Source organism: Dermacentor andersoni, chromosome 10 (genome assembly GCF_023375885.2).
Source record: "Dermacentor andersoni chromosome 10, qqDerAnde1_hic_scaffold, whole genome shotgun sequence".
NCBI lineage: Eukaryota > Metazoa > Arthropoda > Arachnida > Ixodida > Ixodidae > Dermacentor > Dermacentor andersoni.
Genome location: NC_092823.1, coordinates 113,603,546 through 113,628,220, shown reverse-complemented (window position 1 = coordinate 113,628,220; position 24,675 = coordinate 113,603,546). Strand labels below are relative to the sequence as shown.

At 46.2% G+C, this 24,675-nt stretch overlaps 1 protein-coding gene across 4 annotated transcripts in view; it reads right to left on the bottom strand.

Annotated features, from left to right (window-relative positions):
* Positions 1 to 24,675, bottom strand: part of LOC126544723 (cGMP-inhibited 3',5'-cyclic phosphodiesterase 3A-like) — a 343,612-nt gene that overhangs the window by 183,076 nt on the left and 135,861 nt on the right. Inside the window, exon 1 of one of the 4 annotated variants that reach the window (XM_055077820.1) lies at positions 7,775 to 10,071. The exons of the other annotated variants lie outside the window; for them this stretch is intronic. Within the exon in view, the coding sequence (XP_054933795.1) occupies positions 7,775 to 7,828 (54 nt within the window). The 5' untranslated portion in view covers positions 7,829 to 10,071. Of the gene's footprint in view, positions 1 to 7,774; positions 10,072 to 24,675 lie in introns of those variants that run through there. 4 annotated transcript variants of the gene reach the window in all.

Here is a 24,675-nt window from a genome sequence, read left to right as displayed (position 1 = left end):
GTTCGCACATAAACTTGTGTTATATGGGATTAGGGTATGGGGCCCATGTGCCCTTTTTATAAGAAAAAGTAAATTATTTTGTTTTACTTCTTGTGCTGGAAACGTAAAATTGAAGTGTTGGTATTCTAAAATAATCTAATTATGCGTTAGCCACGATGAGTATATTTTTTTATATGATATAAGAAGATGTTGACGCACAATTTGAAGCGCCGGCTACTCCTTATTTCTTGAATGGTTCCATCATACAACATACAGGGTTGATGATTACATATCAAATAAACTTTTCACACGACACATCAAGATGCCGACTTAAATCAACCCTAATTAAATTAGACCGCAGAGCTTTCAGTTTAAAGAAACTTTTGGGGCCTTGGCCAATAACGTCCTTGCAGAAGAGCGCTTTAAAAGCACTAAAGACTTTTCTTGAAGACAGCGGCATTGTTGGACGTTATGATGAGTATCAGTTGACAAGCTACTTGGTTTGTACTGTACTATGACAATCAATCAGCGCGAATTAAGGCACGATGAGTGATGTAGAAAAAAGAAAGCAAATGAAAAAGGAAAGCAAAATGTCTGGCTCGGTCATCGCCTTTCGTTTCTCAATGATCTTACTAGAAGAGGTACGTCTGAAGAGTTAATCCCTCGCCTGTTTGTTGCGAAAAATTAGCCTTTGATCTCATGAGATTTACATTGCTATACTTGAAGTAAATCACGAGACACAAGGCCTGCGAAGTTGCGAACGAAACTTGGGATTCGAAAAGTCACTGACACTTCGAAGAGACGGTCGTATATACACAGTTCCAAAGGCTTGAAAGTGATCGTCATACGCACACCTCATGGACGGAAAAGGTTGTTAATGCACTTTATGGTACTTGAAAACAACGTTCCACCGGTGAAGAAGTCAACGTATGCAATAAACGTTGCCAAGGATATGATGGTTCAGTGACCTTAAGGCCACACTGAGGAATACTACTAAGGAATGATACTGCTTGCGTTAGGCGTTAATACCTTGATAAACAAATTTCGAAGCCATATCACCGCCTTTATTGGTTGTCTTTGCACATGTCTATGTGTTTCATGACTTATCACCTATTCCTATGTAAATAGGTAACTTGACTCGATAGTGAAAACAGTCAAGCATCAGTTCATTAAGCTTCGGAGAACCATAAGAAAGTGTTCGTTGACTAAAAATTTCATTCCCGTGAAGCACAATAACAGGGGCTTGAGATGAGGACTTGGCGAAATTTCTTTGATGTGAATGGTTCGTTAAAGCGATGTTCGATTAAGCGAAACTAAAAAATGCACGGCTGGCTGAGATGTAAAAAAAGGCCGTGGCACAGTGTTGGCAGCAAACAGTTCACTCAAGAAAAGGCGATTTACGCGTTTACTGCTATGCAGTTTTCGTGTGACAAGGGATCAAGGCTCGCATTCGCAAAAAAGCCCTTACGTTAACACCGTTCGTAAGAGAAAATTCCAGTCTATCCTGACGCTGGACAAAATATTAGCGAGGACGGCCAGCCAACGAAAAAGAGCACTTACAAACGGAAAGTTTTGTGGATTCGGCCCCAGAAGCCAAATTCACGCAGCTTTTGGTTTGTAAGTGTCTTTGTCCATTTTCTAACCACCTTCGCTAATAACATGTCCAACATCAGGATTAAAAAAAAAATTGGCCTTACGAGCAATTCTATACGTAATATCGTCTCTGTGAATACGGACTCAGCTGTCTTAGATTGTTCCGTATCCTGAGCACAACATAGGGGAGGCTAACGCTTAACGTCACATTAGGCACCGTTTCCACACTGTAAAAAACTGATTACGTGCAAAGATTCCCGCACCGCAAGAACTTAAGCAGCCTAACTGCTGAGCTAGTGAACAATCCTGAAAGCAGTCAGAGCTTCAGCCCTGAGGTTCATGACGGGGCCCAATTTAGAATGACTCTTCCAGTCTATGACGCGACTACTGTGTCACTGCAGGCTGTGATAGGCTACAAAGAAACTCTTTCATGGTAATTCGTTGCTGTTGATATAGTGCACGTGTTTTCCAATGATACAAAAGATAAAGCGTGACACATGATTTCCTCTAGAACTGCCGATAGTGATGAATCCCTCATTATCATGATCGGAACATCGGTTCTTAAAGTGCACCGTTGCAAAGTCCCGGACACAGAGTAGTAGGCTACTCGTCCTGATTCCGCAATAGAACCTACGACCACCGCACGACATTGAAAAGGACTTCAGCAATTAGCATCGCCAACATGGTTAAACCTTTGATTCCAAGCTCTGAATGCCGAGATAATGATTATAAAATGAGTCAATTACGTGAAAATCCTAAAGCTGAAGGTAGTTTCACACGATTGTCTCTTGCTGGTAAGCGATAGAGATAGATGGTTGAAAATCTCACGGAGAAAAATCATGGAAGACATTGGGACGGGGTCACCGTGGCCGTAGCGGAATTTACAAGAAAAAGCAGACATACGCAAAATGCTAGGCCGCAACGGACACAGTAAAAATATAACTGCTTCGATGGGGGTAGGCGACGATTAACGCGAAAGCATTATATGCCCCATTACGAGAAAATCTGGCGTTGTAGGCGGCGGCTTGAGCGAATGATGGTACCAAAAATGGCCGACGGCAAAGTGTAGAAACACGTCAAAAATATTCGAATTGACGTACACCTTCACAGAGAGTTCCCTGTAGACAGAGTAACGTAATGCCTTTGAAAAGAATGTTCGGTAAATTTCGTTCTGGGTGGGAATCGAACCCGGGACTCCGGGTTGTGAGACGAGCACGCTTGCCCGACGCCACAGCGGCTCCACCGCTCTGGCTGACTGAACGTGTGGTTTAGTGCGTGCGTCATTGGTCACGTGACGGCGCAGCCAATGGGCAGGAAGTGGCGCCACGTCATGAGTGCGTAAAATGTGTGTACAAAATGAAGAGCATTAACGTGCAACTGAACCCCGCTGAGCGGTGCTTCGAGTTATTAACTGCTCGCAGGCAAAGTGAGCGCGTTGAAACGCTTGGCGCGTTTTCATTTGGCCTTACCGAGGCGCAGTTAAAACGCATGCGAGAGCTTTTGCGAATTAGGAACGCGCAGAAAAAAGAAAAGACATTTCACCGAAGGTACTATAATGCTTTCGCATTCTCACACTAAGTAGTCATAAGTGTGTCTGCGGAAGTCTCCACTTCGTATTTAATTTGATTCCATAAGCAATCATCATCATCATCATCATCATCATCATCATCATCATCACCAACATATTTCCGCGTCTGGGAGAGAATGAGCTATTTGCACATATATACTGCGCATGAGCAAGCAAGCTGTTTTCCAACCAAAGTGGCTTAAGACGGCTCATTTTGCCTCGGGGATACATGGTCGACGGTTGTCTTCGTGTTACTGGTTCTAGGATGAACCCCGAACGTTTTAGCGATTTTTATTGTAGATCCCGCCATGAATACTCACCCAAAGATAACACTTTTGTCTGGCACATGTAGCTTTTATTTTTAAAGAACCCTAGTATTTACACGAAGAAAGCAAAAGGACTTGACCGGTGCAAGCCCACGAACTTAATTCGTCGAGAAGCAGTCGAACTTGGGCCTCGTTTTCCAACAAAATTTTGTAGTACTGCCGCTACACGTAAGAGGAGTCGCGCCATTCTGCAAGTGGTCCATTTTCTTTGGCTGCGATGCCCACTTTTGCCACCTAGACGAGGACGACGGCCACTTATTTTTTCGTGAATCCTTCTCGATTATGGCAATTTGAACCAAACTAATTTGCTTTTGAACACCATTTGGTAAGTCTGCGAACGCGTACTACCACATTCTATCAGTAACCGTTTGCGACGTCAACAACTGAGAAGGATTGTTCCAATTTACCTGAGTCTACATGATAGTAACGACGCGGTGAAATAGTAACCGGTTCGATGAATCAATGCGTAAGTGCACTTGATTAATGTGAGGAAGTATTAACCATCCAATCACTCACGCCGGTTCGGACTCCTGAAGATACAATTATTTATCACGTTCGTTGACGTTGCCTCTCTATATTTCAGTTCATGTCAAAAGGATGGGCGGGGTCTCTCGAATGCCACTAAGCCTTTTTGTGCCTCTTATTGTGAGATAGCGGACCTGGTTCGGCGGTATTATTGGCCGATATGGCTGCGGAGAATACATATATGGAACCCGCGTGGCCACCTAGGGTCGCTATCAATCCAAACTGCCCACTTCGTCTAGAGAGGCACTGGTACTTTTCTGTAGCGCTAAGCAAGGACATGTTCCAGGTTGTCTGGGACTCGGAAGGCGCTAAGTGCATGTATCCCGAACTCAGCGCAGACTAGAATACACAGCTTAGAGCGACAGAAAGCTGTGCTAGTTGGTAAGTAGCCGAGCTAGTGGCATTCGCGTTGTTCACTTTTCTTGCGTCCGTGTCTGCAGGTTTTACAACATTTTTGCATTAGAATATACAGCATCGTCGCTCTGATAAGGAATACTGAACAGGAATGCGAGGTAGGCACGGATTGCCGGCACTTAGTCGATCCTTAAAAATAGTTGCTACGTCATCTTAAAAAAAGAAGTGGAGATTCTAACTTCCTTCTCTACTGCTGGTATGATTCGGTTCAGAACATTCGTGTCAAGCAGCTTGTCACCAGTATACAGTCCTGCTGTCTGTAAGCCAGGATGCTTTCAAACAAGGCGCAGAATGGTCTAGGTTAGCATTTGTTATGAAGAACTTGAGCCCGGCTCACTGGAAATGGGGAAACAAAGATGGGTAAAATTTTAAGTAGCTCTAGCCTGAGCTTGAAATTATACTAACGCACAAAGTAAATTGTAATCTGTAGCAGCAATATCTACGTTTTGAGTGCGGCATCAGAAACATATATCTCGCACCCTAGCAGTGTTTTCGCAACTGCAGCATTGCGGTGCGTAAAAGGTCACTGGAGAAATGTGTAATGTACGAAATATATCCTATATATCTTTGTTCTACGAAATATACAAGCACATTCGTCAAGTCACCGGAAAGGGCATGGTAAGAAAGGCACCCACCGAAGACTCTTCAAAAAGTCCTCAGATTCCCACAAAATAAAAACAGAAAATCCTTCTTCAGATACAAAAAGTGTCGATCGTGAGGACGGAAATATACGACCGTAGTCAGTGATTAGGAGGAATCGAGTGTTTTGAGGAAACCGCGTTCTTGATAAAACATTGACGTCACTGACAATGCCACAATGACAGCGCGACAATGGCAATGACACAGTGACCTTTGAAAAGCCTTACTATATTATTTAACACACTTGGTGGTTAACTTCTCGAAGGCTTCTGAAACGTCATTGACTTAGTTTGAGAGTATCATTGGGTGCAATTCATTCTTCAGATTTGAGAGTCAGTATGTTGTGCAGCAATCTTCAAACTGTCTGTAAGCAACGTGCGTATGGGAAAGAAGCACTGAGCAAGCGGCACGGTAGGATAGTCAGCACATTTTGCATGACAAAGCAATAAGCAAAAGAAAAACTCGTCATTTAGACGAGCAATTGCGAGCAGCAGCAGACAAAAGCAAGCAAAGTGGTTAGCGAATCGAAAGCAGCGGTAGTCATCATGCCCTGTATGGCGGAATATAGTGAGTGCAGAGCAGAAGCGTGGTCTTCTGTGCATGCAGAAAAAAAAATGAATGGTGAATACGGAGGGATTGGGTGTGTAAGAGAGTACAAAACTTGGGATGATGCAGTTAGCGAGCAAAGCAGCACAAGTGTTAGGGTCTCTAGGCACTGATGTCGCGGAAGCAAAAGAAAATTAAGGAAAATTCACTTTGTTTGCGCTAGCAGGGACAGCTTAATCATTCTGACAGGAGTCTCGAGGCAAGCTCGTGGAGAAGCGATGCAGAACACTCGCGCTGAACCGTTGTAATGGCAAAAGTAATGGTCCCGTTAATTTTGTCGGTCAGTCGCTCCACCTGGCTTTTGTGACGTTGCCGAATATTTTACTAATGAAGATGAAACCATTCCACTCTCTTGAGCAAAGCCACTACTCTCAAGGACCAACTTTGAATGCCTGGTGAAGTAGCATCAAATGAGTCCTGCGTTGGAAAAGCAAGTAACGCTCGGAGGACGATTTAGTTAACGTGGTTCGCGTTTTCGTGTTGCTGTGCCAGAATGTTAACGACGAAGGTGATTACCCAAAGAAACAGCACGGGATGAGTAGCTAAAGTGTGTAGTGCGAAGGTGTGTGAAATAATTAGGAAATACTTTGGATGCTAAATCTGGCAGTGCGGAGGGCTAAAGATTTTTACGTTAGTTACGTTATGCTAGTTAGGTTAGAGTTCGCTAACTAAACAGGCACGCGCACGCACGAATAAGCTGAACGACAGCAAGATTTTCAGGTGCCAGCGAAATTTTGCACGCTTCTCGCTTGGCGTGACTGCACTGGCCTGTGAACAAAGCAATAACGCAGTTATCGAAATGACACGTAGAAATCGAACCTTCGTGTCGTGACCAAAAGCCAGCTGGAGTTTCTTGTTCTGTCTACACTTGCGACGAATATGGTACCTTCGTTCGTAGAAGGCACGCGAAAAACGTGTGCCAGGTTTTATGGTAAGGTGCTGAAACCACGGTTTACACGATGTTGAGTCAAGAGCCTCGTCGAACCGCTTGCCTCGAGACATCCTCGCAAGAGGCAAAGCTTTGCTTCCTCCACCGTTTCGCTAGACAAATATGTACTGTACGCTTAACACTGAAATTGGAGCAAACAACGGTCACAAACCGGCGCCGCCAAATGTGGCTGCAAGGTGACTCTACAGTGATCAGACTACGACGTATTTTGCGCAGCAGACAGCTGCTGCAAGCCCCATATAGAAAAGCCGACGAACGGCCAATCAGCTTCGAACTGTCTCGCAGCGTTCCTAGCGGCAAGTGCTGTAAGTTTTGAAATGCGGCGACAACTAAGTCTCGCTTTCTTTCCAGTAGGTTTCACGTTAAGGACACAAGAGCTAATCGAACACTGACTCGGCCGTCAGCTGAGCCCCTTATTAAGCCATGTGCGCCACTGTCTTGTGTATTTTGGTGTGACGTAATTCGTTCGACAAAGGCTACGCAGTTTAGGATGTAAAAACCATTTCATCACGCCACGGCTCTCCGGAACAATAACATGCCACGAGAGGAGAGGTAGTGTGAAAGGTTAATGAAAGTGCTTTTTTACAGAAAACATCCAAGCATCTAAGCGACACACAAATAGAATGTGAAAGGCGACCAAATTTTGAAAGTATCAGCGCGGAGAAATTGGCATATATTCCAGCAAAAATTTTAACTAGTTGTCCATTAGTTTTTTTCTTTGCTGCTTTTAATAGAAGGCGCGATGAGATGCCATGCAAGCCTTTAGGCCTCAAAAAAGTACATGTCATGCCTATATTCAAGCGTCATTTCATATTAGACGTTTCTCTAAGTACGTGCTCCAAATGAGGTCATCCATCATTAACACTGACAGCCGGGTGGCATCGCACAATATGCCTATTTGCGCGCACGTTATTGATCAGCTCTCTGGCGTAAATGGCCGGTCCTGACGCGCCCCCGTTCCTAGCACCAGTCGGCTCCCGGAACTCTACATATATGGAGGCAATCTCGCATATAAGTGCACTTGCATATTTTGAACCGCGGCTGCACGACCCAAGTATCGAGAGCCATGGCTTCAATTGTACTACCAGGGATGCTTCGAGGTCAGGTGGGAAGCAAAGCTTTGCTCTTAAGCGTGATACGTGTAAGCGTGACAACGGCCAGAGAGTTTGTACACACCTTGAGTGAGACAGGCGCACCGTAGACCTTCACTCTCGCCTGAGCACCGCCCATTCCTAACCTAAGGGCAACAGCTTGAAGCGTTGGTAACGTAAGAAATCTTGTCCCGTTCACGGCAGGACGTCAGTCATCCGTCACGTTGTGTCACGCTCCGGGTCAATGCCGAGCACGAAGGGAAAACGGACTCTCTCTTTCTTTCTTTTGCTTCTGGGAAGAGCAGTTGAGCAGAACTTAGCAGTGCGCGCCGAACGAGAAGTGAACAAAACTAAAGACGACGACCAAGGAGTTGGCTGGGGGAGGAAGAGCGGTTGGCGCTCGCCGGCCGGCAGGCGACAGAAGACAAGACGACGCCGAACAAGAAGCCTCACTCACGCAAGTGTGTGGTACCACGCGGCCACAAAACAAACAAGGAAGCCTTCAGCGTCGCCGCGCGTCCAGACGAAGAACAGACGGCAGTTTCACCACTCGCCGCTCGGCGGACAGCCCCTCAGCGCGGTCACCAGGACGGCGATCAGCGGTAGCAGCAGCAGCGGCAGCGTCGGGCGTAGCATGACTTCGGCGGCAGCGGCGCAAAAGAAGAAGTCGCGACGTCGTCGTCGTCTCGGTCGTCGAAGCGGCGGCGCAGCAGAGGCGGACACTCGGTGGCTTTGCCGAAGCGGCGGCGATTTCCTTTGACGCGGATGAGGCGGCGAAAGAAGCGGCAGCGAAGACGCTGTACACACTACTACCCTGGGCTACATGGAGACGACGGCCAACGCCTCCGCTTGCGCATCGCGAGACGCTCAGGTCATCGTCGAAAGCACGGGCACCCGGCACAGCCGTCGTCGTCGCCGCCGCAGCCGCTGCTTCCGATGCGGCCTCTCAATATGGCGGCGAACGATTTTTTAAGCCCACCCCCACCTCCGATGCGCCCCCCTCACCTCTTCTCCCTCTCAAACTGCCGCTCGTCGTCGGCTGTGGTGGTCGGTGGTGGTGGCGATGGTGCTCGGACTGCCTGCTGCTGTCCCCCCTCCCCCACCGATGTGTCGTCTGCAAGCAGCGGGCGACAGATGACGACGATGCCGTATCTTCCGTCAGGTCGTCTGCTCAGGTCGTCTTGGTCGTCTGCTGTTCTCGGCTTGTCGTCTGTGTGCTTGTAGCGGCCGCCATGTCGTGCGGCAGCGCACGGTATCTCGTCGTTTTCCTCCCTTTTTTTTCCTTTCCCGCCCCAGCAGCCGTCCCCTTCGCTCGGTGCGGGCTCTCGTGCGTGCGTCAAGGGAGGCCGGGCGCTCAGTTTTTCGCCTGCTTTGTTCGTGGTTTCGGTACACCTGATGACGTCAGCGCGGGGCGCTGCAGCGCCGGACGATCAATCGAAGGATGAGAGGCGCGCGGTTTCGGGAACCGATCGTCAGGAGGCGCCACGAGCTGTCAGGCTCATTTTCAGGATACGCCGCTAGGAGGCGACACCGCAATAGCAAATGAGGGCAGGATTTAAGGCGCGGTAATAGAGAAAAGGAATAATGTTACAGGTTTTTGCAATCGCCACATTCAGCGCTAGTGACGCCCTTGAGAGCGGGGCATGCGTATGGTTAATTTCGGTTAGTGAAAGTCGCTCGAGGTTGACATTCCTTATTGTTCAATAACAGGATAGATAATTAATTTATAATATATTGTGAGGAAGTCACTTCGGTGGTCTTAACGCGATCCTTCCTTCTTTTCTTTCTATTTCTTTGCTTCAGAGAGTTGCTTCTCTCCAGATGGAAATATTACCGAAAGCTTGCTTTTCCGCACGAACATTATTGTAGTGGTGCAGCCCGCTTTACAAGTGAGCAGCGCTCGCGTCACGCAGAAAGCACCCGACCTGCGCTGCCCTTAATTCTCGCAATGCTTTCATGAGCGCGCACCTCATCGGCCAATCGAACAGCCCTGATTGTGATCACTGACAGATGCCTGAAACACTGCAACACCTACTGTGCGACTGCCCAGCATATATGCTGGAGCGAAGGACGTTAGAAAATTTCTTAGCCAGCGTTGGCAGGCAACCACTGTCGGAGGAAGCTATCCTCGGCCCATGGCCTGACACTGCAATTTCAATACGTGCAAGAACAGTATTGTTGAAGTTTCTGCAGGACACCAAGCTCGACGAGCGGCTCTAGCAAGACAACTGTCTCATGTACATAAGGACTCACCACTTCCCTTATCATCATCCTGCATCCCAGTACTTTCACTCCCCTTCCCTCTTCCCCAGTGCAGAGTAGCAGACTAGAGCGCACTAGCACAGGTCGGCCTCTCTGTCTTTCCTATCAATAAACCCAACTCAATTCAAATTCATGAGCGTGGAGCATACAATGAAAAAAGGGAGCGATAAACATTCGCAAGCTTCCGCTATGTAATTGGCTTTGGAGCAACTGTGAGGATTATTAAGGAACGTTATTTGTTAGTTCTTAATATACGGTAGAAGGGGTGCTGCTAAACGCGGCACGTGCATTCTGCCTTGAAAAAAAAATGATAGAGAAAGACGACACGCATAAAAATAAAGAAACAATCAAGAAAACAATAAACCCTAATCAAGTAATCAATAATGGCGTAAGATGCCAGAAATAAAGAATCGATAGGCACAACAACGTTAATTCGCCCTACCGAATCGAAATGCTAGCAAACTTCAAACGAAATTACAGCAGCGTAAGACGAGGCTGATTGGATTGTAGCGTGCAAAAGTTAGGTTACGTTAGTACTCTCAAATTCGCTGAATTTTCCGAGCTTTCATTGACCGCTTTTACGAAAATCAACGCAAAGTTCAATATACTGGTTGGGCCATGGTTAAGGAAAAATGAATGCTGGCAAACGCAAAGTATAATTTGCAATGTTGCACTATGCCAGTCCATAGTTTCCACCAGCTACTACCAGTGCGCCGTAAGTTCAGTCGCGATCCACTCTCACATGTTACAGAATCAAGTGTTTCCCAATATTTCCCGCCGCGGCAACTGATTCTGGATGAAGACCCGAATGAAAACGCTCTGGCATAACTCATCCCGCGATCACTGTCGACGTTCGCATGATTTTCATTCGAGCAATGCAGCGATAATAGAGAAAAGGAATAACGTTACCGGTTTTTGCAATCGCCATATTCAGTGCCAATGACGCCCTTGAGTGTGAGGCTTGCGTACGGCTAATTACGGTTAGTGAAAGTCCCTCGTGGTTGACATTCTTTTATTGTTGAATAACAGGATAGATAATTAACTTATAATAATTTATGTGGAAGTCACTTCGGTGGTTCTAACGCGATCCTTCCTTTTTTATTCTTTTTGCTTCAGAGAGTTGCTTCTCTCCAGATGGAAATGTTACCGAAAGCTTGCTTTTCCGCATGAAAATTATTGTGTCGTGCTGGAGGAGCACGGGGCATGTGGGTTCGAATCCATGCATAATGAACAACGCTTGAAGGTTTTTAAAAGTGCGAAGCATTGCAAAGGGTATAAGTAGATAGATACCAAGGGACTGGAATGGGCTCAGAATGCTAATCACATTAAAGCACTACAAAGAACCCATGCTGCTAAAATTTAATTCAGACTTCTCTATTACGCCGTATATGATTACCTACTGCGCAGTTCTGGCGCTTTAAAAACTACAATTTATTGTCTCTAGTTTAGTTTTTAGAGGTTCTTCTGTATATTAGAACATTCATATGCTTCTTTCTTTCTTCTTTCTTTCTTTCTTTCTTTCTTTCTTTCTTTTGAGCTGGAGATGTACGTAAGGAGATGCGACTTGTTAGAGAAAGAAAGCTCTCCAGGAACAACGAATCTATTTAGATACAACTCTGATTTGCGCGAAAAATTCGCGCTCTGTTGGAAACATGGTCAAGTTGCCCAGTACATTTGATTGATTGATTGATTGATTGATTGATTGATTGATTGATTGATTGATTGATTGATTGGCATCGCAAGGCCACAAAGGGGCCACCAGAGACGCGAAAGCGGAGGGATCCGGATTAATTTTGACGAGCTACGTTCTTTAACGTGTTCCTGCACCTAAGTACATGAGTGTTCTCGCGATTCGCCTGCATTGAAATACGACCGCCTTGGAAAGGAATCCAACCCGTGACCTTCTGCTGACCAGCAGGACCCCGCCCACAGCCATTGCCCCCATTAACAGTTAACGGGATCCCGACGGCCCCTTCGTGAGCGGCATTGAGCTCAGACGATACGCGGGAACAGACGGGTTTACGTTCAAGGGATCGCCTGACCGAAGTTGACACCTTCCAGTAGTTAGCCGGGTCGCTTGGTTAAACGCACATGACCCGCATATGGCCGGTTTGTTTGAGTTGCCTAACGCGTATGGTCGGGCGCTTTCTCGGACAGCGGAACGCTGGTCCCCTCGCTGCCGCTTTGCTTGTGCTAACACCCCGCAGACATATTGACCAGGCATGATGCGCCAGCAGACGACGCACGGAAGCTGGTCGAGGGGCCCGAGCAACTAGTAATTTAATAGAGCGCAGTTTGTACGTACTATGTCAATGTTATTACTGCCTTATAACGCGCATTCAAAGCAGTTTGCTATCCACGTGCAACCGAACTAAATTTTACTGTTGCGATTTTGTTTCGCAGTATCAGTTTAATTTCTGAGGTGTGAACTTCTTGTTTGGCTTTGCGGGACAGCGACTATATGCCTACGCATTATGACTTTCGGTTTCAACTAGAATGATGCTTGAGCCGAGATTCGCGTTTTGGATCGCGGTGTCTCCGAAGTGGAGACACAACAAACTTTTGAACGTAGTCCCATTATTCACGAGGAAACAAATTTAGCGAAGCCAGCGCTGAATGGGAATGTAGCGCTCGTGATAACCAAGAACAATGTCATTAGTGACTTTAGCAAGGAGGGCAATGCAACATAATGGTACTCGAAGAGGTATACTACCATGTTTGACTATGGTGAGAACTTCGACTTGTTGCTGTGGATCACTGCCGATGCAGATATGACATTTCTTACATCGAAAGGTACTCAACTTGATATTATTTAGATCATCTTGAAATAAATAGTTGAGCTGTCTTTATGATATAACGCACCATATATAACAGGTGAAGATTCGCAATTTATGCGTTCTTTTGTTGTTATTATGTTATTTTTTTAATGACTGGCCAAACGGGTCTTAATACATATGCGACAGTCCCTAAATGTTTCCTCTTTTATTGTTTGCGCCAAGTTTGCATAATCATTTTAAAAGTTGAACTCTTTAAGAACACTGAGGCACTGGGTGACTAAATGGGAGAAAGAAGTGGAGTTGATTGGGGGGCACTCTAAATTTAGATTTTATGGTAATTTTTTCTACTAATTTACACTCTCTCCTCTTTCACGTAGTGTTACATTTACATGCCTAGGATTATGTGTCATTATTACAATGTTCCAGTTACGAGGTTCCATCTACGTGAGATAAACAATAAGAGGAATAGCTAGTCCGGTCACGTAATGCGTGGAGCAAAGTGGTTCGCCATCAATCGCAGTGACGTAACGAGAATCAAGAAGATAACAACCACAGCTGAAAGCGGCAAAGACGAAAATATGAAATTACAGGAAGTTCTTCGGGCGGGTAGCGAATCGATTCGCACTGGGCAAGGGTAGAATTGAAAATATCTAGGGGAGGCTTCTTGTTGATTTAAAGATAATCACAATGATGATGATAGCGGTGGTGGTGGTGGTGGTCATGAGGATGATGGGCTTGCCCGTGAAAATTGAGTTATGCGCTGACTGCTAACCCTCTCTTGTAACACTAGGCGAATGTGTTATCGCGAGTACTTTTTTTTATTGGAAGTCGACAATTAATTCTTTTTTATTGTCGTAGCTATTTCCAACTCGAGAAGCACGAGAAGGATTCTTTTTTATAGCGAGAGATACTGTTTGTCGTAATCTGGAACATAAGTTCTCGTTAAGACAAAAACGTTTTGTATTAATATGTAATATCCTGTGGCTACAACAAGCCCATTTTTGCTGAACAGAAAGCAACTTTTCACGCAAGTCCCAGCTTTCACGTGAAAAGAACATTCCTACAACAAAGAAAGAGAAAATATTATTCCCTTTCCTAAGAAAGCAAGCTGACGTAAAATTCTTTCGTAATTTGGAGCATGTTCTGCCGCATTATGTCATACTCCGCCATAACAGGATTATCAATTAAAACAGCGTCCTACCTTAGGCTGAGATTAATACCAAGATCTCTTGTTGCTTACATGACAACACTGTTGCTGTATTTGCAGGTAAAAAAAACAATCTAAAATTAATAAGAAGAAAAAGTTCACCATGATAACTGTTTTGTATTTCGGCTCGTACGCGTTATGCAAGCATTGACACAGAAAGCAGAGACTTCCAAGTTTTTGCAAAGCTAACTGCATCTCTCAAAAACTAAGTCCTGCACTTGCGCAAAAGAAAAAAAAAAAGCACTACGTAAGTAATCAGATTAAACCATCGCATATGTTAATTTGGTAGCTTCTCTAGTGAGCACGTTTTCTTTTTTTCTCCCATTTCCAAAATAATGAGATGGACGTTCTTACTAAAACCTTCCAGCTAATTAGAGGTCTGAAGCCTGACTTTCCATGCGAGAGAGACGGCTCGCTAAAGATTGTTTAGCTTGGCGATTAAAAGCGGATTACTGCGCACGTGAAGTCGATATCACGTAACAAATATAAACAGGAAGCTTGTTACCAGCGCCGTATGGGGCTTAGCTATTTTAGTCAGGCATAGAAGGGCATTCAGAGCCTTAAACAAAGTCGTTTCGAAATTAAATGTCAGTCCTTCATTAACTCTAAGTACTATACTTGGAAATGTGTCGTGTTACATCGCATTGCAAGCTTGCAAAGGTACTGCAGGGCCCCCACAGACACCGTTGAGACAACGGAGCATTAAGCCAGTTCTGCTGCTTCGTTCTGTGAGTGCAGGCAGTTACAGTCGGCGGCTGTCTATTAATTATGCAACAGACGTTGTCAGAAATGCTGTATCAGTGCTGGCGAGAAACGCTAAGTGCGCTGTAATCACTGATGATCTAATTATTTAGATGTTCGAATAACCGTCTTATTGGTTTGCTTCCGGGCCCACATAGAGCAGTTCTGGAAATAGAGCCAGTTAGAGCTCTAGCCGTGTCTGTGTTGTTAAGAATATCCTTAATAAAGTCTGTCTTGCTTTACATGAGTATTGCACTTAACTTTGTTGGATAAGAGTAAGCGACAGGCTTTGTTGAAAAATAAGGAGGCGGCCGATATGAAATCTACAAAAGTTTGGGAGTAGGGGGAGCTCTGTTATAGCATCCACCGCGGCTGATAGAGGCGGATAAGAGCTGTACCGATTTAAAAAAAAAGGCTCTACTAGAGCGCACCCAGCACCGGTGCTACGCCGTTACGGGGCCTCAACACTGGAAAAGGATACCCACCTGCTAAGTGTTGCCGTCATCAGACTGACAGGCGTCGTTTATTGAGAGTTCTGCGCAGCTTCGTTGGTTTTAGGTCTTGCACAACAGGTATAACGGTCTGTTCGAATCAGCAGCCGAGCAACGTGCCCTAGCAAAGCGGGACGTCTGGCTGAGGTGACGCTTGTACCCGTCTTATAAACCGCCGGGCGGCCAGGCGTGGGGTTTAAACAGCGCACCTCTCGCAGTACCACGATGTCTACAGAGTGGACAGACCTTTAGCATGGCCTGCCTTGACTTTGAACGCATTAACCTGCTTTTGTCGTCCAACTCTAAAATTGCCTTGGATGTATCAATAAAGAAGTTAGCGAAATTTAGACATTCACGTGGTTACCGGCAGCTTATGAAGCATTGACACATTCTGGCATCGCTAGTAATGCTCTGTCAGTGAGAGGACGTCATTATCTTCATTACAACGTTAAATAAATATTGATTATTTTCATTTGAAACAGACGGCACATTAACGCCATTTTGATTTAGACAATCATATTCATATATTTGCGTCAGTGACTACTAGTGGCTAAGCAGATGTAGGAAGCGCGACATAACAAAGAAATAAACTAAGAAAAGCGAAGGAAATTGACAGGCTCACCAGCTCACCGTTTCGAACGCTATGCACCGCATAAAAAACTATCAGCTCAAGGTGGCGAACGACATAAAAAAAAAACATAAAAGATGTTAGTATTCCTTTCCTCTACATGAAATCTGATGCAGCCATCACGTGCGGTGTATGCAGAATTCGATGTTAAAATGCCAAACTACTCTTTTCGCAGACTAAGCACGAGTACTCAAAGTGGGGGCGCAAACTTATCAATAACAAGAAGGTCTATTGTTTCGGGTTCAACCTCCACGGTAACTTGGCACCAATTCGATACATTGCCTGGAATCCTTTTCAAAACCAACTCGGACATGATTACATCAAATATTCATAAAAAATATAAATACAGGTGTATGTGGGACTGTATAAAAGCCATTTACTAATCATATAGTTACCTTCGTAATAATGAAAAACACAATTTGCACTAATTTGATCCGAAACTCTGTGTGGTCGCCGACGACCAACAGCACTCGGGAGGTACGTTTCGAATACCGCTAGTTGACCCGAAAATCTAGGATCTACGTGCTCTTGCTGCTGCTGCCGCCACCGACCCCCCCCCCCCCTATGTTTCTGAATAAACACACACACGTACAAAGAGTTTCCAGCATCAAACTTTCTGAACCACTACCGGTAAATTTCTTCTTGTACGACTCCATTGTTTGTGGCCTCCCTACTTTCCTGCCACCAAGCCTCCAATCACCTCTTGCTAATAATGTCTATTGCTGAAAACTATAGCTTGCCTTGTTCAGTTCTCGTGTTTGTAACGTGCCACTTTGATGCCTGGTCCTACGGTAGGAAAAAAAGTAGAGGGAAGCTTAGGAGTACTCGATTGATGGATGGATGCTATGAGTGTCCCCTTTGGAACGGGGCGGGGCGGTGGGTTGCCCCACCAAGCTCTTATTATTATATTGCCTAACGTCGTATCCATGTTAAAACGAAAAGAAAAAGAAAAGGAAGAAAGCCATGATGAATTCCCATAACCAAACTTCCTGAACCTTTATTGTGACCTTTGTATTTTGCACGCCTCCGTTGTTTGTCTTTTCCATGCTTCTCTTCCACCAATCTTCCAATTGCTGCTTACAGGTCGCATACTTGCTGGTAAGTTTTCTAATTTTTTTCCTCCACTGTGAATCAATGTTCTTCCAGTACAAATATCTCAACACTCTCCCAGCCCATTCACTTTCTTTCATATTCCTCAGTCGCTCTCCATACTCAATTTTACTGCGAGCTTCCCTCCCTTCAAAACTAGTTCAGCCCGTATCACCTTGCAGAGCTTCATTTGTAGTCTTCCCGTGAGCGCGGAATGCGAGGCGATACACTGACCTTTGGTTCCCATCGAGTCCTGATTGCGCCCCTGATTTAAAGCAAACAACGGCATTTCCAAAAGTAAGTCCTCGAACCATTACACCTTTCCACATACCTCGGAGCACCTTGTACCTATTGTTTCCTCATAGCGTTCTGTGCTTCATTATGGCTGCCATTCCTCTTCCCCTTCACTGTTGTTTTTTTCCTGTGTTTCCATATATCTATTGCCGTCGTTTACCGATATACCAAGGTACGTATATTCTGTTACCCAAGGTATTTCTTGGCCCTGTATTGCCACTGCCTGTTCACTGTTTTCATTGAATACCATAACACCTGACTTTATAGCACTAAACTTCAAACCTATATTGTTGCCTTCCTGTCCACAGATATTAGCCAGACGTTACAAATCGCTTTGCTTGTTAGCTAGCAACGCAATATCGCCCGCATAATATGAACCTGGGAGCCGCTGCTTTACTACTGTACCCACCTGTTTGTATGAGAGATTAAAACCGATATTACTTCCTTCTAGCGCCCTCTCCTACCTCACCACATACATCAAAAACAGCACTGGGGATAAAGGGAACCCCTGCCTCAGTCCCTTGTTGATATGAACTTTCTCCTCGCTCTTCATCCCTTCTCATTCAACGCAAACGGTATTTTCTAGGTAAATCTCTCTCAAAAGCTGTAGACAATCGTCACCTAAGCCTTCCCCTTCCAGAATATCCCACAAAATGTTACGGTCTACGTTGTCATGGGCTCCTGTAATGTCTAAAAAGGTCACATATAAGGGTCTGCTTTCTACTTTTGATATTTCAATACGCTGAGTAAGAATAAATAAGTTATCATCTAAACGCCTACCTATTCTGAAGCCATTCTGAAGTTCTCCCAAAATGTCATTATTCTCTGCCCATGCTTGAAGCACCCTGCGGGACGGCGGCGCCATCTAGGAGCGATGGCTCACACTACTTCGCCCGCTGCAGTGGAAGGTAGAGGGGGGAAGCGAGGAGAGCGAGGAGAGCGAGGAGACCGCGACGAGAGCGGAGAGAAGCCACCGGAGGAGATGGCCTCACCTTGCGCATGCGCTGCACCCCCTGGCAACCGCGTGGGCGGTTGCATCTGCGCCTCAAAGGGGAGGCCGGGTACCTCAGACAAATGGCACAGAAAGGTGTGCTCCTACTTCAGCGCCAAATCACCAAAGTGACCACCACGAACACATGTAATAAACCGTTACGTTACACATATATGTTTCGTTTACAAGACATTGCATTTCCTCTATAAAACACCTGAATGAAACGTTCGGTTTTTCTTTACACTCACATTGAACAAAACCAAACACGTGTTTCAGACTTCTCGTGCATTTACGTAAATTTCTTCGCTGTATAAAGACTCCAACAGGGCACGTTTGATCTGCTGCATTTTTTTTATGACACGAAGAGGAGCAGTCTGTTCACGTTCTTTGCTGAAGTTGGGAGGTACTTGAGCATGCTACTCGAGTGTTTAAGCGAGAGAAAAAAGGCTGTTCACGTTCGTAACATTCCACTTGGTATTAACAGTCAGATTAATAAGCGATTATCTCTGAACTGTCTTCGGCTCTCAGGTGGTTAACTGTGGTCGAAGAAGCGTTGACACTGCAGCCAACGTTTGCTTAAGTCCCCTTGTTGAAATGTTGACTTCAGCCTAGGACATCACTTGTTCACTCACTGTTGATCAATTCGAGTAGCCATCTTCTGGTGAAACCCTGTATTGTTCGGTTTTCGTGTTTGTAACATGCCATTATTATGCCATTACTATACGGTAGGAATATGAGTAAAGAAAAGCTTAGGAGTACATTGAATTGAGCCGGATGATAAGGATTAGCTTTTTTTAACACAACCGAACGAAAAATAACACAGATATGACACAGAGAAAATGACAACGCGAGCACTGACTAACAATTGGCTGCTTATTCCGGAAACACGAATTATGCAAGCTCACGCGTGGGCTTTACGCATGCGCCATTCGAATTCCAGCATCTGATTCAACGCACATCACCCGTTTTCGAAGCATATTATTTCATTTTACTGTCTAATAGCGTTAATGAACCTTGGTTTAAACGTGGGAGCACATATTATAAAGCAAAATTATTCATTTATTCTAACGTTCCAGCAGAAGAGGACTACGCGAAACGCCTTGACGGAAGACTGCACATCTACCTTAACGACCTGGAATTTCCTATTCCTTAAGGTTCACCTAGAACTAAGTACAAGAGTGCTTATTTTTGATATCCTCTCCCCCCACGAAGTGTAATGCAGTCGGCGCGACCAAACCCCCGACCTCACTCTCTGCAGCAAAACGGCTCAGCCCCTGAGCTATCGCGGGTGGTCATCTACATTTCTAACGAGCGCCCAGATGCACTCGATTCTAAAGATATGCTTCATTCACATACACCTTTTCAAGTGTCTGCTCCCTTTACTCTGTAGCTCTTTATTCTGTCCTTAAGCTGCAACCTTGCTTCCCTTTCTTGCCGTTAATGCTCCGCTCTCCCTTAACGATGATTAATTTTCGTTTATCTTACTTCCACGAACCCACTTTTTTCACTCATATCGGGCCTTCGCGTCCTTCCGCTTGATTCATTTGTACGTACTCGGTTCCGACGTTACCTTAGGAGTCTTTTTTCTTTTTTACATCGCGCCACCCATCACGCTTCTCTGTTATCATTATTTTTCATTCCCACTGAAAATAAGCAGTGTAGTCGTTTCGCTCGGTAGCAAGCTTGCCTTTTTTTCGCATTATACTCGAGGAGGCTGCATCTTGTCAAAAGCAAAGGAGCTCATGGTTTCGCTTATCCACTGTTGTACGTTTATCTGTACGGTTGCTTTTTTTTTTAACACAATTTCCGCATGTCTTTATCTGCTTCTTCGCACGAGAAAGATGGCGTAACACGCGACTCGCGCCAGGGCCTCGATGCCCCTGTGTGAGTCATGACTTATAATTTCCACCGCATTCCTTGCGAGACCGGGCAGGTCTGGCCAACGTCAGTCACGCTTATAAGCTACATATTTACCCGCTACGCTAGGAATTTTTGATTGGTATTACCCCGCTTTCTTTTTCTTCTCCTTATTCTGACCCGAATTTGGTCCTCTATCTTTCGAGCATAAGTATAGCCTCACACCAAACGGAGAGCCCTGCGCGGCGAGGATCCTCGTAATACCCCATCATAAGTTCTTCCCGAAGCACGGCTCAGGAAAAGAAATTATCGTTCTCAACAGAAAACTGCTCGTGAAAATACTTACGACAGCAAGTTCAGGCCTCTCGTGTACACGGTACACCTTACGTATCTTTGTTTTCCCCCTTTCCCATTCCCCCGGTGTAGGGTAGCCAACCGGACGTTATTCTGGTTAACCTCCCTGCCTTCTACTTATCTCTTTCCCTCCTCCTTACGTATGAGCTCTTTCTCGTCAAACATCGTTTCACACGCACGTTAACGAACTTGCACTAGAAAAGCGCAGATATATACTATGCGCATTGGAGAACCTTCTGTGCTTGCAGCTGCTGCTGCTGCATCCCCGATGACATCCACTCTAAATGAGGGTGAGGACAAATAGCTGCGTCCTACCCTATGTGATGAAAATTTCGTAGGTCTAAGTTGTTAGACTGAGACTAACTTCAGGAAAGGACGAAGTACTGTTTTGAGAGAAAACTTCATACTGTTCATTAAAGAGTACAAAAATTAACTGAAAAACAAACAAACAAAACATAGCCCAACGTGAGTCTAAAGTACACATCTGAAACGACCCATGTTAGCCCACGTAAGAAGTTCAGATCGTGACCGGGGGAAGGCTAAGCGAAAGCAGTCGCCGATAGTTTGCTGCATTCATGTCTGTCGGGCGCATGGATGATTGCGTTGCCAGTGGCAGCAGCGTTGCCGTTAGCGGCAGACTCTGGGAACAGGCGGGGTCGCCCTGGTGCTGTCGAGTTTCCTGTGTTCGGGTCTTGAAACACATCAATACCATCCTCAACGCCAGCGCTCGTCGTTTCCCGTTCTCCGAGCGATTTGTTCGCTCTTTGTTCGAGCCCTTCACGCTCCAAGGAGGCAAATGAGGTGGGAGAGGGTATATAAAGAAGGGAGAGAGCGGCGTGAAATCTAACCTTAGGAGCCAATTGGAACACAGGTTGCGAGTGACGTCGCGCTTCGGCGCTCACTGCCAAGGCCACGTCATGCTACCTTGCCCGACTGCCACAGAATCTAATGCGGATGCTTCCGAGTAAGCCGCTGTGATTTCAACGTCATCGCTTTCGACACGCCGCGCTTGGCAACGGGAATTTCTGTCCAAGCAGCATGATGTCATAAAACAGAGTGCACAGACCTGCTATCTAGGAGGCGTCTCAGCTGGCAGGCCGCCAGGAGGGAGAGGAGGAGAAGGCAATCACGCTGTGGTACTCTGCGTGCGGCAGACTTGGCAGATTGCCTGTGGCGTTTGACAGGTTCAGGGACATGTCCTGTGAAGGCGGGTGTCCTTGAGTATTGTTTAAAATGAATGCAGTGTCGTTTAGGCGCGGTATGGAAAGCCACGCTGAGGAACCTTGCTGGAAGAAGGCCGAGGCGATGTGACGGCGACGCCAGGCCGAATCAGAGGAAGCCCATACGTAAGGCTTGTGAAAGGTTAATCCTCAGGCATTTCCCTCATTTCAACCAATTGATCGACCATTAAGTGTTTTCTCTCCCGTACATCGTCTTCTTAGATAGTCGTAGAGTTTCTTGTTCGGCACCGCCGTCGTTCCAGCAGATTTCGCCGCATCTTTTGTCACTCGCGATGCCGCAGCACCGCACCGTCACACTACGCTCACTCGACACCCCATGGTGACCTAACAGTCTGCATATCTGTTTACCTCGTGAAGCCTGGGACAGTTCTGCACTGCAACACTTGCCTGTTTTCCCTCACGAGCACTCTAAATGTCTCTTGACTATCTCGACGCCTAACCAGTTAACGGTCCCGCCAGCTTTGAGCCGCAGCGCTTCCAGAAGGCAGACGTTTCCTATGGTTCTGGCTACATGAACATAGTGACATTCCATTACAACGTGCCGACAATCCAGATTTACAGCGAAGCTCTCAGGCGCGCATTCCTGCGGCGAGCGTCGGCGATTTCGACGGTGTAACCGAACGAACGAACAGAGCGAAAGATGAAAGAGCGAACGCGGATGGGGATATGAAAGACGCGAACAGTGAACGGCAGAAACTAACGAGAGCGGCCCGTTCAGTGCGGTGTGCGCGGGGGAAAGTGGTATCATGCGGACCCACTCGACCACTCCATGCGTACTCGTATCTGGTGTCAGCCGGACTGCTTGTTTCGTACCAATGTCTGCTCGCGTCAGCTCTTGCTAGCACTGGTTTGGTTAGGTTGGTTTGCTCCAATTCACGCATGTTTCGATTGTTATGGTTTTCGATTGTTTCGTAGTGTGATTGTATGCGCTATGTGAATTGTGTAATACTTTCTGGAAGTCACGCGGCACCAGTGACTACACTGGAACCTTCGACCAGCCATGTGTAAAGGCCGGCGCGCTTGGCCCGCAAATCAGATTTTTGACGATCGCCGACTCTACTACGTGTCTCTCTCAAATTATTTACCTCAATATGCCATGAAATGAAAACACGTATAGAGTTGCGCTCAGATTTCGCATTTAGGAGTAGCCTAATCGTCGGCAATTTTTTTTTTTGATGCACCAGACACGCGGCTCACCCTGTTGAATACTTATCCTGTATGACTTTGGTCCTCAGAGAGGCACCTCCGGCCTCGAAAGAGCAAAACACTGCTCTTTGTGTTATCACAGAGAGTTTATTTCCTGTTGCTTTCCGTCTCCATGAACGTAAGTCGTCTTCTTCTCTCTCTTTTTATTGCGAAAGCAATACTGCTCGCACTTTCGGCCCATCGGTGGTCGTGGCGCTACCTCACACAGTTCCGCGTCACGTGACCGTGTGACGTCACGCTAGACCGACAGACGGGGCTCCAGCTCGCGGCATCGATGGTGGAGGCGAAGCCTTGCGCGCCGCTGCTGCGGCGCTACCGAGAGAGGGCGCTCGCTGGTGTGACGTCACGCTAGGAGGATAAATGGGGCTACAGCTCGGCTCCTCGCAATGGTCGGCGCGCTGCCTTGCGCTCTGTCGGATGATGTATAGCCATAGGTTTAACAAAGGGCAACCATGTCCACACCATCAGCCGAACCAGGGCGCAGCCAAGGGTATTGCTTTCGCAATCTTCCAGGCTTAACCAAGCTAAGCCTTCAGCCAATTTTTTTTGCTTCCAATTTATCGTGTCTGTTTCTCCCTCTTCGTTTTGATGACGCCAGGCTGTGTCTGAACTTCCCATTATCCTGTACAGGATTGCCAACTCTCTCGACCTCTCTCTCCATTTTTTGTGCACGCTTTTGTGGTAGCGACACTTGTTCGCTCGTTAATTCATGCGTGTTTCCGTGTGTTTGCTCAAAACTAATTTTGTTCTATGCTGAGCTGGCTTCAATGCCACGACGCGGCATTTGGGTGCCATTTTGTACCCACTCGGCAAATGGCGGCCGTTGCCTCCGAGATTTGGGCGCACGCCTCTGCGTCGTTTCCGTGCCTTTGTTCTTTTTTTGTACTTTGAGTGAGTAGACATCATGCACTAGAGGATCCGTGAAAGATGACACCAAACCAATGCAAACAAAGAATATTACTTGATACAGAAAGTAAGATTTGGTGCGACTACACATCTCGGAGACACCTATGACACGCAAGGAGCTTCATACAACAGGCTTCATGAAACCAGAGCAAATAATAGGTACAACTTATTGCCTATAGTAAAAACTGCAATTTTTGAGCAAGTATCTTTCGAACTCAGAAATAAAGGGCAAGGAAGGGCGCACCAAAAGATATTTATGAAATAGAAGTGTGCAGAACTTCATTAAGAGATGAAAGCCCACAAAACACTCACAAAGAAAGAAAAGAAAACAAATAAAAAACAGGGCTACTGAAGGCACAAAGTGGCGCCATGTTAGCCCTACATTTGGCAATGTTGGTCTAAACACCTGCCTCGCTTTCAGTGTTTTTGAAAAAGGAGCAGCCCGAACCCAAAGGAACGAGACGGATCTGGTCTGTATAAATGCGCAGTCGTCCAGAATACCGCGTAAAACCCCAAGCCAGCCTTTTCCTGCCCAAGGCACTATTCATCCATCGCCATGAATAAGCAACGATCTGCGTTGCTCCCGCTGCTTCCCTGCAGCCTTTCGCCGGCTCCCTTCTTTTCTTTTTCTTGCCTCGCACTTCTAGTTCTCGTTACCCGTCTACCGCAGCTCTCGCTCTCTCTATACGCCGTGACCGCACCGCAAACATGGCGTGCCCCCTTGCTGCGCGCGTTTATTATTCATCCATCCTAACCGAGCAGCGAGATTACTCGAGCGGGAGGCGTGTATTGTGGCGCCACCTGGCGGGCGGCTCTCGATTCGTCCGCTTCCACATGCGGCCCGGCGAATACGATCCTTCTGCATTTTAAAAGCCGTCACGAAGCTATCCTGCTTTGTCGAATATGGCTAGGGGTGGGCTTCACCATGTCTTTTGCTTTCCG